General features: G+C 45.7%; 1 protein-coding gene across 1 annotated transcript; it reads right to left on the bottom strand.

Annotated features, from left to right (window-relative positions):
- Window positions 1-5,546: 5,546 nt before the first annotated feature.
- Window positions 5,547-6,233, bottom strand: LOC125531013 (histone H3.2). The gene has a single exon (XM_087533592.1). The coding sequence runs from the start codon at window positions 6,120-6,122 to the stop codon at window positions 5,712-5,714; it is 411 nt and encodes a 136-aa protein (XP_087389718.1). The 5' UTR covers window positions 6,123-6,233; the 3' UTR covers window positions 5,547-5,711.
- Window positions 6,234-16,237: the final 10,004 nt, after the last annotated feature.

The raw sequence follows: 16,237 nt of genomic DNA on the forward strand, positions 1-16,237 counted from the left end.
GTAAAAAGCAAAAGAAAATGATAAAAACTTCAAAAATTAAAATCCTTCGAGATGTAGTTATGTTACTACATCTACTAGTTAGGAAAATTTAAAAACTTAAATTTGGACATGTTTTGCAAAAAGTGTAGGGAAAATGTAAAACGGCTATAACTTTTGCATATGATGTCAGAAAAAAACGTATAATATATCAAAATGTTCAGCATGAAAATCCGCATACGATGGAGACGCCTACGGCCTGTTTGCAAATTTTTAGAATCCTCAAATTCTAAAAGGAAAAAAAGTTAGGCTCAAATTTCAGTTTTTTTATTTTGGTCAAATCTGGTCAAACTATGGTCAAACTACTTATTTAAGAAGTATTAGTGTTACTAAATAATTATTCAAGGATATTAGTGTTACTAAATAATTATTTCATTTTTTTGGAATTTTGGTCAAATCTGGTCAAACTTTGGTCAAAATGTGGTCAAACTCCTTATTCAAGAAATATTAGTGTTACTAAATAATTATTGTTTTTTAGAACAATAGTTTTAAACTCAAACAGCGAAATGTGTGACTTCATGCTCAAGCTAAACTCCCGAGAGTTAATAGGATTGACATCTTATTATTGTCAGGAAAACAACAAGTGTAGACTTGGAATCGAGGAAGAATAGAACCCGAAAGTTAAGCGTGCTCAGGCTGGAGTAGTGAGAGGATGGGTGACCGTCCGGGAAGTTAGATGATTTGGAATGATGAGGGGTGATTAGAGATTAAATTGAGCAGCGATGAGGGTGATTAGAGATTAGAGGTTAAAATAATTCAGAAATTTGAAAATTCACGGAAAAAGATCGAAAAAAAATTCCGCGGGTTAGTAGTAGCGCGGGTTTTTACCCACGCTCGTAGTAGTAGCGCGGATGGCACCCGTGCTGCTGCTATACGTTAGCTGTAGCGCCTTATTAGTAGCGCCGGCCCCAGATGGTGCAACATTTAAGGTATTTTTGTTCAAACCATATGCGTATGAGATCCGTGTGAGAGTTTCGACCGAGACAAAAGCCAATCATGGAGATGAACCGTAAATTGGATTCATGATTTTATATAGAGTCAAAACAAGTTAAATTACGAAGTTTCAAAAGAATATCGTTGATATCAGCTTGTTCGTCCTTTTCACGTTTGGAAAAATGGTAACTGCAGAGGTTCCTTTTAGCGAAGTTGCCCTATAGGGCAAAAATCCTGTCTGCTCAGCAAACCGTACCGGGCAGGCATCAGACGATGACATCTCATTGGTTACTCCTGCTCCCCAGTACCTACCCAAAAATTAAATACAGTACAATTAATCAGGATCAACGACCGCTGCAAATGTAGTATAATACGGACCACCAAGATCTCGTCCTTTTCCACATTAAGCCCTTCTGTATCTGTCACAAAATACAAAATAGTTGTTGAGAAAGGTCCAGGGCTCCTTTGATTCAAAGGAATTCTTTAGGATTTTTGAAGGATTGAAATCCTTATGAATTTTTCCTATGTCGGCCCTTTGATTCATAGGATTAGATCCCATAGGAATTTATCCTATGGAATTTTTTGCACTATATTTCATAGGAAATCTAACATCCATTCCAACCTCTTTTTACAATTCCTTTGTTTTTCATGTGGCATCAAACACTCTTTGATAATCCTATAGGATTCAAGTTGACATGCCACTGCAATCCTATACTTTTCCTATTCCTACATTTCCAAAATCCTGTGAATCAAAGAGGCCCCTAGAGTGGATCTTCGCTGTTGGATCGGAGCGTCTGGCTGGTGAAATAAATGGCGTGATGTCGATGGAACCGTTTCACGGGGATTATGTTGGTACATGAGTTCGAGTAGTATCTACAAATATTACCGAAAACATAGTTAAAATACTTCTATGAGAGGGTTTTATTATTGAAAGTGTTCCGAAACATCATGAACGTAACAGATATTTCTTGGTTTCAACTTTGCGACAACAAAAGAGAAAGACTAGAAAAGGAATATATAGAACAAGAACCATCCGTAACCCTTTTTCTCTGGAGCATGCACGATTCCAACGGACCAGATCCTCTTCTTTGAGCCAAGGCTTTAGCCACGAAAAACGAACCTCGTATGTCCAAAGGTGGCATGTGGGCGTGCCGTGGACCGGGACCAGGACGGTGCCCGGCAGTATCGTGTACCTATTCTGTATGCCCCAACAGGTCATCTGCAGCCGGCCATCTCAAATATGGCTCGACGCGCATGGTCAGTGCCCGCGCATGTTTGTTTTAAGGGGGGTGTCGGATGATCCCAATCATTTCCCTTGTTTTAAGTCCTTTTTTGTGCATGAATAAAGTCATATTTTCTAGTTTGTTCTTATATTGTTTAGTCGCATGAAAAGAGAAGAGATGGTATGGGGTGGACCGCGTCCTATGCGGCGGGCTGACCGGGTGCCCACGAGCCCTCGAATTCTTTCCATATATGGTCTGAGTACGAGGGTTTGCGGATTGTCCGGACATATAAGGAGGGGTTCGGTTGGGTCGCATTTTTCCTTCTTTCTCCTGTCGGGGCGGTGACTGGACTGTCCGCCCGAACGTTCGAGGAGGATTTGAGGCGCAACTCTTATTTTTCACTTCCGTTTTACTACTTTTTTTAAAAGTTTACAACTTCTGATGCAAATTGAGGGTTGAGATTAAAAGATACATCTTCGTTGGAAAAGCTATTAGAGCCCAGTTAAATAAGATGAAAATGATTAGCCCCTAATTAATCTTGGTTTGGACTAATCGTTTTAACCCGGCATATGTACATCTCTCATACTGTCACGCGGATGAATTTACGCGGAATGTATGGTTACTTGTTCATCTCTTGACATTTAAATAAAGCTCTCTGATTCCTCGCAAAAAAACTGAAACTTGAGTGAATCTCATGAATGATTAGACTAATCAAGAACGCTTCAAATCACCCGAAGGATCAGACAGCCCAGCGTCCGCCACCCTCCATGCACAACGACCCAATGTGCCCGGTGGGCACACCACCACTAGGTTTGCAACTGGAATTTTTTTGCAATTTTTTACACCACAACAACCGGTCCGTTGCACACCGACGAAGGTGGCGCGGACACATCTAGATCCCTGGCAGCGAATGAGACACGTGCACCACCCAACTAGCAGGCGGCGCCGTGCCTCTCCCTCTCATCGCACCACCCGTCCCCTCTCATCCTCTCTCTCCTCGCTCATCGGACGCCTCCACCACCATGGTGTCGCCGCGGGCCACCTACTGTTGCAGCACACCTGCAACGGTGGCGAGGGTAGTATTTTCGACGAGCCCGGCGATAGTGATTCGTACATTAACAAAAATGTATGTTACATTTTAAAAATGGTCACAGGTTTCAAAAATGTTGTTCGGGACATTTAAAAAAAATGTTTGTACAATGTAGAAAAGTTTGCATAGTTAAAAAAATGTTTTTGACACTTGAAAAATGTTCCAACTTGTATTTTTAAAATGAGCAACGCATATTTGAAAAAAAAACATGTTTCTCCAAAAATGTTAATCATTTATATGAAAATTGTTAAACGTGTGTAACAATATTTTTTATGTATACAAAAAATATCCAGTGTGTGTGAAAAAGGTAGATATGTGTTGAAAGAAAAGTGAAAACAGATCAAAGAAAACTGTTTTACAACCGTGCATCCATACACCGAACCTTTTTCACCGTTGGATTTCTGGCGTCTAGATCTACGGAACTAGATCTTGCGTTAATAAATTTTGACAAACTTTTTTCATGAAAAAGCAGAGAAATCAGAAACAAATAAAATAAAATAAAAACAAAGAAAAGCAATAGCTGTCGTTGCGGAGGGCGCCGCTGGTTAGTTGCTCTTAATAAACAATAAAGTTCAGAGAGAATCAATGCGCCCTAAGGGGCCACTCGTATGTGCCGCCCATGGGCAGCATATAGTTGATGCTTCGCCGCAGCGCGCTTCTAGACGAACCGGCCTTTTTAGCTGTTTCTTCAGATGGTTCCCTTCCCTTTTTCTTTTTCTGTGTGTAGTTTTTTGTTTTTAGTATATTTCATATCTTTGGTTTTCTTCTATTTTATTTGTTTTATTTTGCAATTTTATTTTTTACATTGGTTTTGCAGTATACTGTGATTTTTTCTTCAATATACGGTGCACTTTTTCAAATACACTCTGAACTTTTTAAGTATACAATGAACATTTTTCGTATACACACTGAACATTTTTTATAAAAAAACAATAATATACGATGAACTTTTTAAATTATACAATAAAAAATTTATATATGGTGAACTTTTATAATAAATATTGAACAAATTTATGAAATATATTTTCTATTTTTTAAATATTTTTAAAATATACAGCACGTAAATAACTATAGCTGGGTTTTTTTGGTGAAAAACCGACTAAAAACCGAAGAAGAAAATAAAATACAAAACAGCACATGGGGAAAGTAGGCCAGGCCATTTTGGCTTGCCTTCAGCAAAGGCACCACTAGTTAACGCACACAAGCGCCCAACTAGGAGCTCTCCTCTAAAATACAAAACAGCTCATGGAGAAACTTGTAGTAATACGGTAGATGTTGTTTACTGTTTAAGAACCTGATGATTGGGTATTCCCCTAATGGAGTGGTTTGTAATCCTGAACGACGTTGTCTAGTCGAATTTTTGGAAATGAAAATCAGGGCCGAAAGCTCCACAATTTGGAAATAAAGAACAAGAATTTGGAATGTGCTAAGCAGCAAGCACTAGCACTAGCACATTTCTAAGGACTTCTACCAGCACAACTGTTCCAACCAGCCTACCAGAGTCCAACACCGAAATTCCCAAGAAAAACGTGTATTCGCTAAAAGAGAAGATGAACATTTGCATCACGCCGACGTGCTCCCAGGTTACAGTAATCAAATGGGGCAGTCCCTTTCTTCTGAATTTAGCGGCAGTTTCAGTCACAGTGGACAAACTGGGGCTACCATATACAGTCTGCGGGGAACCGCCCGCGAAGCGCGAGGTTCTGCAGCAGCTGCCAAGATCAAGAGCTGGCCGCATCGCTGAGAATCTATAGGCAAAATTGCAGTGGTAATTTCCAAAAGATGAAAGCATCGAACAAGAAAGTTTGAGTAAGAGCTGTTATGATCCTCAGCTCCTGGTTTATGCAATCAGAACTGAATGCTGTGTTGTGTCAAGAAAAATACATGCACGCTTTCGCCAAGATCTGTATGCGGGCAACAGAATTTCTGCAACCATGAGTCTCGGTGACTTGCGCAACTCTGAACCTTGAACCGACCACCACCACTGGTTTTGATAAATATCTTGAAATAACGCATGGAAAGACATGGATCTGATAGCACCGTGTGGGAAAACAGTTACCAATCTGCAGAATTTAGCAGATCTGCTCTTTTGAGCAGCAAGAATTACTAGTTGCTCAAAAGAGAACATCAGATCTGCAACTTCGCTTCACATCAGAGTCTTGCTGCAGATGCACAAATGGAATTCTTACTTACGGTGAACCCACAAATCAGACAATCACGCACAACAGATCCAGCGGTAAAAAAAATGTAGAACAGACCAGAGATTTATCAGAAAATATGCGTGATCCCATTTATCAAACCAGAGATTTGAACATTTGATGGCATCCATTAGAAATACAAGGAGGGAAACATAAGGAGGAGCAGACAACTACAGAGTCATAAACATCTAGCGGGATTCAAGGGCAGCTGACACAGGGCGGATACAGAGCCTAGGCGCGCTCCCCGCGGATGCGGCGGGCGAGCTGGATGTCCTTGGGCATGATGGTGACGCGCTTGGCGTGGATGGCGCACAGGTTGGTGTCCTCGAACAGCCCGACCAGGTACGCCTCGGCGGCCTCCTGGAGCGCGGAGACGGCGGAGGACTGGAAGCGGAGGTCGGTCTTGAAGTCCTGGGCGATCTCCCGGACGAGGCGCTGGAAGGGGAGCTTGCGGATGAGCAGCTCCGTGCTCTTCTGGTACTTGCGGATCTCACGGAGCGCGACGGTTCCCGGGCGGAAGCGGTGGGGCTTCTTGACGCCGCCGGTGGCCGGCGCCGACTTGCGCGCCGCCTTGGTGGCGAGCTGCTTCCTGGGCGCCTTGCCGCCGGTGGACTTGCGGGCAGTCTGCTTGGTGCGGGCCATCGGAGCTGCGGGAGGCGGGCGGCGGCGAGGGATGGGCTGCTGCTGCGGTTTGGAGATGGAGATGGAGACTGAGATTGAGATTTTTCGCGGTGGTGGATTCCTGGAGAATGGCGGGATTTAAATAGGATTGACGACGGGTTTGGTGCTCTGCGCGCGATGATTTCGGCCGGGCGGGGGAACGGAGGATGGCACGGGCGCCGTTGGATCGAATGCAGATGGAGGGTGGGGATTCGAGTTTGCAAGCGTCACGCGGATCGCGATCCGTGTGCCTCGTGAGCGGTAGACTCTGTACGAGGCGTCGATGCATTTCGGTGTTTTTTCTTTCTCAGTACAGGCATTTTGGTCTTCCGAAAATGTTAAATGGACCGTGCTATGATCGATGATTTTTACCAGTCTCATTGGCCTCTCCCGTATCAATCTTGCTTATCATGTTCCCATTTTTTAACATCAAGATGTATCAAAGCCTTTCTGAAGAGTTATGTCTGGATTTACTTTAAAAATTGTACTATTATTATAGCATCCACAGTCGGATGCCAACATACCGCCTCAAACGCTAGGGTGAACGGTTTGGTCGCAGAGTCGGACACCCCAAACCGCCTCAAACGCGCAGGCGAACGGTCCGGTCGCAGAGCGGTCACAAAAATTCAACTCAGACGGGCTCCTCAAACGGGCCTCAAACGCACAGGCTAACCAGCACCCCTCATATCAAGGTGTGCACGGGCGCGTCTGTCGCGTCGGACTGACGAGGGGTTCCCACACGGAACCACCCGGAAACCCGGCGGTCTGACGGACGTCTCCTCTAGTGGGCGTGTGAACGACGCGTGACGCCGCTCCGGCTTGCCGCCCGAGACCAAATGTAGCTATCTAAGTCGGTTGGCGTCCCCAACCCGAGCACATCCACCTCCTCCCTCTCCGCGCTGCCAGCCCGAGCCCATCCACCTCCTCTCTCCCGCTCTTCCCACGCTCTTCAGCTCCGCCATGGTCCAGCAAAAGATACCCACATACATTATGCTCATGTCGGAGCACCAGTACTAGATCGAGCAGGAGATCCGGGCGAGGCGCACCGCCCGCATTGATGTCGGGCTGCCTCCGAACTCGCCGGAGTCGAAGTAGGAGGAGGAGCAGTAGCAAGCGGAGGGGGAGGAAGGAGACGAGTAGCAGCCGATTCCGATGGAGGTTGCGGGCCCAACGGAGGACGAGATGGAGCAGCCGGAGCAGAAGCTAGTGTCGGGTCCGGGCTTCAACATATAGGACACCGAGGCGAAGTTCGCGATGGCCCAAGCGGCTGAGATGGCGGAGCAGCAGGCCATCCAGGATGAGGCAGGTGTGGAGGCCAACCAGCGGTTCATCCGGCAGGAAGGGGCGGAGACCGACGCGCTCTTCAACGAGGTTGAAGCGGAGAGGGATGCGAAAGCCAACATGGAGGAGCCGAAGGAGCAGCAAGAGCTGGGGCTGCGGTTGCTGCCCATATGTCCGGAGCCGGGCACGGAGACAGTAGACATCTCCGACTAGGATTAGGGTAGTTGATCTACGTAGTATGTGGATTTTATCATTTGCATGTTTTCGTATGGATTTAAGATCTATAGTGTGAGGTATTCGGATACAGATGAGCAAATATGAGGACTAACTAGACATTGCCCGCAGACGCGCCCTACTTACCAGCCTAAGAGCATCTACAACTGGGCTAGGCAAATCCGGACCCTCAAACGACTGCGGACGCGTCCGCGCCCGCGTCCGCGGGTGTTTGAGGGCACGAGTTTGCTTAGCCTGGTTGTAGATGCTCTTAGGCTGGTAAGGATACCACCGGAACACTTAACATATGTCTCAACAAATCCATCCATCTCTGGTTGTGCTAATTAAACAAGCTTCTTCCTTGATGGTCGCATCTCAGACGGGTCAGCCTTTGCCGTTGATGCCATAACCCTAAGGTTCACATGGTCACTTTTAAGATCAACCTATTCTTCTTTATTAATAACAAGAAAAAGCGCAAAAGTGGCATATATATATATATTGCAGCTCATATGTAGTTTACAACGTGAAATACAAAGCCCAGTGAAAAGGACTAACACCGAGTGTCGGTGTCAAAACCGGCGGATCTCGGGTAGGGGGTCCCGAACTGTGCGTCTAAGGCGGATAGTAACAGGAGGCAGGGGACACGATGTTTACCCAGGTTCGGGCCCTCTTGATGGAGGTAAAACCCTACGTCCTGCTTGATTGTTCTTGATGATATGAGTATTACAAGAGTCGATCTACCACGAGATCAGAGAGGCTAAACCCTAGAAGCTAGCCTATGGTATGATTGTTGTTGGTGGTCCTACGGACTAAACCCTCCGGTTTATATAGACACCGGAGGGGGCTAGGGTTACACAGAGTCGGTTACAAGGAAGGAGATCTACATATCCGTATTGCCAAGCTTGCCTTCCACGCCAAGGAGAGTCCCATCCGGACACGGGACGAAGTCTTCAATCTTGTATCTTCATAGTCCAACAGTCCGGCCAAAGGATATAATCCGGCTGTCTGGATACCCCCTAATCCAGGACTCCCTCAGTAGCCCCTGAACCAGGCTTCAATGACGATGAGTCCGGCGCGCAGATTGTCTTCGGCATTGCAAGGCGGGTTCCTCCTCCGAATACTTCATAGAAGATTTTGAACACGAGGATCGTGTCCGGCTCTACAAAACAAGTTCCACATACAACCATAGAGAGAATAATATTTTCACAAATCTAATCTGCCGACGCATTCCGCAGTGTGACATCACACCACAGCCAGGTTACCATTCGAATCATTTTTCACAACCAACCTCAGCGTGTTTCGCGAGGCGGTTTCCTTGGCACGTCTTGTCGAAGCAGAGATCGTGTCCCCTTATTACGGGATTCCCATCAATACGGACATGGGTAACCCAACCGCGCCATCAATTACTGTCACATCCCTAGTTCTGGTATGATCCTAGGCTTGCTTTGTGCATCATGTTTAATTTTCAAATGAATTTGAAATGGGGAAAGTTGCAAACCCTAGCACCAAAGTTTTTCCAATAGGTTCAACTTTAAAATGGATTTTCAACGAACCCAAAATGCTATTCAAAAATGTTCATGCTCTTTGGATAATGTTGGGAACAACAACCAGAGGTGGTGCACATTTTTGCTACACATTTCGGATTTTTGAATGAACCCATATGTATTTGAATTGGAGCTATTTAAAATAATATAAATATTTTAAAGGCTCCAAAAATGTTGGAATTTGGTGAGGGCCTCTGGTATATTATAACTAGTGGTCACAAGGAATCTCAACATTTTTATTTTTGTGCTAGTATTTATTTTAAACCAAAAACAAATGTCAGAAATAGAAAAGAAAACAAAAAAAAGAAAAGCTTACCTGAGGCCTGGCACTGTTACAGCCCAGCTGGCCAGCCCACCAGGGGCAGCCCCGTCTTCTACCTCTTGCCAGTAGGCAGAGGAGAAGCCGGGCACGACGCACGCGCGCGGCCACCGCGCGCCACCTCCACCCTGCCTGGCTGTCCTCCCGTCGCCTGGACCTTCCCTCGCATCACCACGCACCTCCTTCGACCCCTGCGTCTCTCCCCTCTCGCTCTGGATTCCCTCCCCCCTTCTCTGCTCGCTTCCGAACGGAGACCGTCACCGCCGTTCGCCATAGCCGCAGCCACCGCCTCCCTCTCGCCTCCCCGACGTGCCCCAGGGATTCGCCTCATCGCCTTCGTCCTCATCGTCGAGCCACACATCGCCAGGAGCTCTGCTTCGCCATCAATTCCGTCGTCTTCAACCTCTCGGCCGCCGTGGATCTCCGTCGCCGCTCGCCGCCGTCAGCGCGTCCCCGAGCCCGCTGAGCTGCTCTTCCGGTCCACTGTGAGCCTCGCATCGGTTCCCCCTTCTCCCTTGCCCTCCCGTGCACCGCAGCACTGCGCCCGCTCGAGGCCGAACTCCGGCCGCCGCCCTGAGCTCCGCTCCGGCGAGCTCCGGCCTCCCCAGCTCATCCCACATGCTCCGCTGGATGCGGACGACGACGGGCTACGCCCCGGTGGTCTCCGCGCGTCCAGCCGCCGCTCGGAGCGAAATTCCGGCGAGTCGCCGCCGCGGGTTTGGTTGTCGCCGGCCGAACTCCGGCGACTGCTGACGTGGCCTCTAATTAGGCACTAATTACCCCTAGAGCCACTAACAGTGGGTCCCAGCGCCACTAATCTAAATTAGATTAGAAATAACCCCCCTATTAACTAACTATGACACTGACGTGTGGACCCCACACGTCAGGTTTGACCAGTCAGCGCTGTTGACTTGCTGACGTAAGCATGATGCAGTGCTGACGCAATAAGCTATTTTCTGGATTTAAAATAAATTAGGAAATTCCAAAAAATGATATAAACTTCAAAAATTCATAGAAATTAAACCGTAGCTCAGAATGAAATAAATTATATATGAAAAATCATCAGAAAAATGCAAGGAATCCATTTATGCCAGTTTCATGCATGAAAAACCAACTTATACTTGCTGTATAAGTGAAAACGTAATAATGGCATGTTATATACTTAATTTGGGGTTTGCATATGAACCCTTGGTTCATATGGACTTCAACCAAATTGATGCTAGACGCATTAGGGCAAATCATAGCATATTTGAAATGTCATCTTCATGCATCATATTGTTGCATATGGTTGTTTATTGATTGCCAGCACCGTCCCTCCTCGATAGGTTCTACTTCGGAAGGTGTCTCGAGTACCTGTCTGAGGAGCAGTGTTTCTTCGTGGATCTATCAGGCAAGCAACCCCCCCCCTTGAGCATCTCGATAAATCTCATTCTCTCGCTCCTGCTCCTTTTACGGCATTAGGACAACAACGATTCAAACTGCTACTTTCTGCTGCGGTAGCTGAACCCATTCCTCTGCATGACCTGTCATTGCCACAGTAAATAGTTGAAACCCACTAGCATGAGTAGGAGTTGCTTGAGCCTTGATGCGCCTGCTCATCCATGCTTGTTTTCTTTATGCCAGCTATGCTTAGAGTTGTGTCAGGTCTGATTCATTGGGAATGAATCGGAGTGGTGAACATGTCCTACCGGTAAAGGCTAAGTGTGTGAACACGTTTTGGTAAAGGTAGCGATGAGAGGCCATGTAGGAGTACATGGTGGGTTGTATCTGTTGGGTTTCGTAGTAATTTCAAAAAATTTCCTACGCACACGCAAGATCATGGCGATGCATAGCAACGAGAGGGGAGAGTGTTGTCTACGTACCCTCGTAGACCGAAGCGGAAGCGTTGACACAGCGTAGAGGAAGTAGTCGTATGTCTTCCCGATCCAACCGATCCAAGCACTGTTACTCCGGCACCTCCGAGTTCTTGGCACACGTTCAGCTCGATGACGCACCCCGAGCTCCGATCCAGCAAAGCTTCGAGGAGGAGTTCCGTCAGCACGACGGCGTGGTGACGATGAAGATGTTCTACCGGCGCAGGGCTTCGCCTAAGCACTGCAATCATATGACCGAGGTGGAATATGGTGGAGGGGGGCACCGCACACGGCTAAGGAACGATCACGAAGATCAACTTGTGTGTCTTAGGGTGCCCCCTTGCCCCCGTATATAAAGGAGGGAGGGGAAGGTGCGGACGGCCCCAAGGGGTGCGCCTGGAGGAGTCCTACTCCCACCGGGAGTAGGACTCCCCCCTCTCTTGCCTTGTTGGAGAAGGAAAGGGGAAGGGAGAAGAGGAAAGGGGGCGCCGCCCCCCCTTCCTTGTCCTATTCGGACTAGGGGGGAGGGGGCGCGCGGCCTGCCCTGGCCGGCCCCTCTCTTATCCCTTATGGCCCATGTAGGCCCATTTAACCCCAGGGGGGTTCCGGTAACCTCCCGGTACTTCGATAAAATGCCGATTTCACCCGGAACAATTCCGATGTCCAAATATAGGCTTCCAATATATCAATCTTTATGTCTCGACCATTTCGAGACTCCTCGTCATGTCCGTGATCACATCCGGGACTCCGAACAACCTTCGATACATCAAAATGCATAAACTCATAATAACTGTCATCGTAACGTTAAGCGTGCGGACCCTACGGTTCGAGAACAATGTAGACATGACCGAGACACGTCTCCGGTCAATAACCAATAGCGGGACCTGGATGCCCATATTGGCTCCTACATATTCTACGAAGATCTTTATCGGTCAGACCGCATAACAGTATACGTTGTTCCCTTTGTCATCGGTATGTTACTTGCCCGAGATTCGATCGTCGGTATCCAATACCTAGTTCAATCTCGTTACCGGCAAGTCTCTTTACTCGTTCCGTAATACATCATCCCGCAACTAACTCATTAGTTGCAATGCTTGCAAGGCTTAAGTGATGTGCATTACCGAGAGGGCCCAGAGATACCTCTCCGACGGTCGGAGTGACAAATCCTAATCTCGAAATACGTCAACCCAACATGTACTTTTGGAGACACCTGTAGAGCACCTTTATAATCACCCAGTTACGTTGTGACGTTTGGTAGCACACAAAGTGTTCCTCCGGCACACAGGAGTTACATAATCTCATAGTCATAGGAACATGTATAAGTCATGAAGAAAGCAATAGCAACATACTAAACGATCGGGTGCTAAGCTAATGGAATGAGTCATGTCAATCAGATCATTCAACTAATGATGTGATCCCGTTAATCAAATAACAACTCTTTGTCTATGGTTAGGAAACATAACCATCTTTGATTAACGAGCTAGTCAAGTAGAGGCATACTAGTGACACTCTGTTTGTCTATGTATTCACACATGTATTATGTTTCCGGTTAATACAATTCTATCATGAATAATAAACATTTATCATGATATAAGGAAATAAATAATAACTTTATTATTGCCTCTAGGGCATATTTCCTTTAGTCTCCCACTTGCACTAGAGTCAATAATCTAGATTACACAGTAATGATTCTAACACCCATGGAGTTTTGGTGCTGATCATGTTTTGCTCGTGGAAGAGGCTTAGTCAACGGGTCTGCTACATTCAGATCCGTATGTATCTTGCAAATCTCTATGTCTCCCACCTGGACTAGATCCCGGATGGAATTGAAGCGTCTCTTGATGTGCTTGGTTCTCTTGTGAAATCTGGATTCCTTTGCCAAGGCAATTGCACCAGTATTGTCACAAAAGATTTTCATTGGACCCGATGCACTAGGTATGACACCTAGATCGGATATGAACTCCTTCATCCAGACTCCTTCGTTTGCTGCTTCCGAAGCAGCTATGTACTCCGCTTCACATGTAGATCCCGCCACGACACTTTGTTTAGAACTGCACCAACTGACAGCTCCACCGTTTAATGTAAACACGTATCCGGTTTGCGATTTAGAATCGTCCGGATCAGTGTCAAAGCTTGCATCAACGTAACCGTTTACAATGAGCTCTTTGTCACCTCCATATACGAGAAACATATCCTTAGTCCTTTTCAGGTATTTCAGGATGTTCTTGACCGCTGTCCAGTGATCCACTCCTGGATTACTTTGGTACCTCCCTGCTAAACTTATAGCAAGGCACACATCAGGTCTGGTACACAGCATCGCATACATGATAGAGCCTATGGCTGAAGCATAGGGAACATCTTTCATTTTCTCTCTATCTTCTGCAGTGGTCGGGCATTGAGTCTGACTCAACTTCACACCTTGTAACACAGGCAAGAACCCTTTCTTTGCTTGATCCATTTTGAACTTCTTCAAAATCTTGTCAAGGTATGTGCTTTGTGAAAGTCCAATTAAGCGTCTTGATCTATCTCTATAGATCTTTATGCCTAATATGTAAGCAGCTTCACCGAGGTTTTTCATTGAAAAACTCTTATTCAAGTATCCCTTTATGCTATCAAGAAATTCTATATCATTTCCAATCAGTAATATGTCATCCACATATAATATCAGAAATGCTACAGAGCTCCCACTCACTTTCTTGTAAATACAGGCTTCTCCGAAAGTCTGTATAAAACCAAATGCTTTGATCACACTATCAAAGCGTTTATTCCAACTCCGAGAGGCTTGCACCAGTCCATAAATGGATCGCTGGAGCTTGCACAATTTGTTAGCTCCCTTTGGATCGACAAAACCTTCCGGTTGCATCATATACAATTCTTCTTCCAGAAATCCATTCAGGAATGCAGTTTTGACATCCATCTGCCAAATTTCATAATCATAAAATGCGGCAATTGCTAACATGATTCGGACAGACTTAAGCATCGCTACGGGTGAGAAAGTCTCATCGTAGTCAATCCCTTGAACTTGTCGAAAACCTTTTGCGACAAGTCGAGCTTTGTAGACAGTAACATTACCGTCAGCGTCAGTCTTCTTCTTGAAGATCCATTTATTCTCAATTGCTTGCCGACCATTGGGCAAGTCAACCAAAGTCCACAGTTTGTTCTCATACATGGAACCCATCTCAGATTTCATGGCTTCAAGCCATTTTACGGAATCTGGGCTCACCATCGCTTCTTCATAGTTCGTAGGTTCATCATGATCTAGTAGCATGATTTCCAGAACAGGATTACCGTACCACTCTGGCGCGGATCTTACTCTGCTTGATCTACGAGGTTCAGTAGTATCTTGTTCTGAAGTTTCATGATCATTATCATTAGCTTCCTCACTAATTGGTGTAGGTGTCGCAGAAACAAGTTTCTGTGATGTACTACTTTCCAATAAGGGAGTAGGTACAGTTACCTCGTCAAGTTCTACTTTCCTCCCACTCACTTCTTTCGAGAGAAACTCCTCTAGAAAGGATCCATTCTTAGCAACGAATGTCTTGCCTTCGAATCTGTGATAGAAGGTGTACCCAACAGTCTCCTTTGGGTATCCTATGAAGACACATTTCTCCGATTTGGGTTCGAGCTTATCAGGTTGAAGCTTTTTCACATAAGCATCGCGGCCCCAAACTTTAAGAAACGACAACTTTGGTTTCTTGCCAAACCATAGTTCATAAGGCATCGTCTCAACGGATTTTGATGGTGCCCTATTTAACGTGAATGCGGCCGTCTCTAAAGCATAACCCCAAAACGATAGCGGTAAATCAGTAAGAGACATCATAGATCGCACCATATCTAGTAAAGTACGATTACGACGTTCGGACACACCATTACGCTGTGGTGTTCCGGGTGGCGTGAGTTGCGAAACTATTCCGCATTGTTTCAAATGTACACCAAACTCGTAACTCAAATATTCTCCTCCACGATCAGATCGTAGTAACTTTATTTTCTTGTTACGATGATTTTCAGCTTCACTCTGAAATTCTTTGAACTTTTCAAATGTTTCAGACTTGTGTTTCATTAAGTAGACATATCCATATCTGCTTAAGTCATCTGTGAAGGTGAGAAAATAACGATATCCGCCACGAGCCTCAACATTCATCGGACCACATACATCTGTATGTATGATTTCCAACAAATCTGTTGCTCTCTCCATAGTACCGGAGAACGGTGTTTTAGTCATCTTGCCCATGAGGCACGGTTCGCAAGTACGTGATTCATAATCAAGTGGTTCCAAAAGTCCATCAGTATGGAGTTTCTTCATGCGCTTTACACCGATATGACCTAAACGGCAGTGCCACAAATAAGTTGCACCATCATTATCAACTCTGCATCTTTTGGCTTCAACATTATGAATATGTGTATCACTACTATTGAGATTTAATAAAAATAGACCACTCTTCAAGGGTGCATGACCATAAAAGATATTACTCATATAAATAGAACAACCATTATTCTCTGATTTAAATGAATAACCGTCTCGCATCAAACAAGATCCAGATATAATGTTCATGCTCAACGCTGGCACCAAATAACAATTATTTAGGTCTAATACTAATCCCGAAGGTAGATGTAGAGGTAGCGTGCCGACCGCGATCACATCGACTTTGGAACCGTTTCCCACGCGCATCGTCACCTCGTCCTTAGCCAATCTTCGCTTAATCCGTAGTCCCTGTTTCGAGTTGCAAATATTAGCAACAGAACCAGTATCAAATACCCAGGTGCTACTGCGAGCATTAGTAAGGTACACATCAATAACATGTATATCGCATATACCTTTGTTCACCTTGCCATCCTTCTTATCCGCCAAATACTTGGGGCAGTTCCGTTTCCAATGACCAGTCTGCT

Source organism: Triticum urartu, chromosome 7A, assembly GCF_056163025.1.
Source record: "Triticum urartu cultivar PI428250 chromosome 7A, HENAU_Tu73, whole genome shotgun sequence".
NCBI classification, from domain to species: Eukaryota; Viridiplantae; Streptophyta; class Magnoliopsida; order Poales; family Poaceae; genus Triticum; species Triticum urartu.

Bases quoted from the DNA above. Each gene is read 5' to 3' on its own strand.
- LOC125531013 (XM_087533592.1), bottom strand. From the start codon at position 6,122: ATGGCCCGCACCAAGCAGACTGCCCGCAAGTCCACCGGCGGCAAGGCG.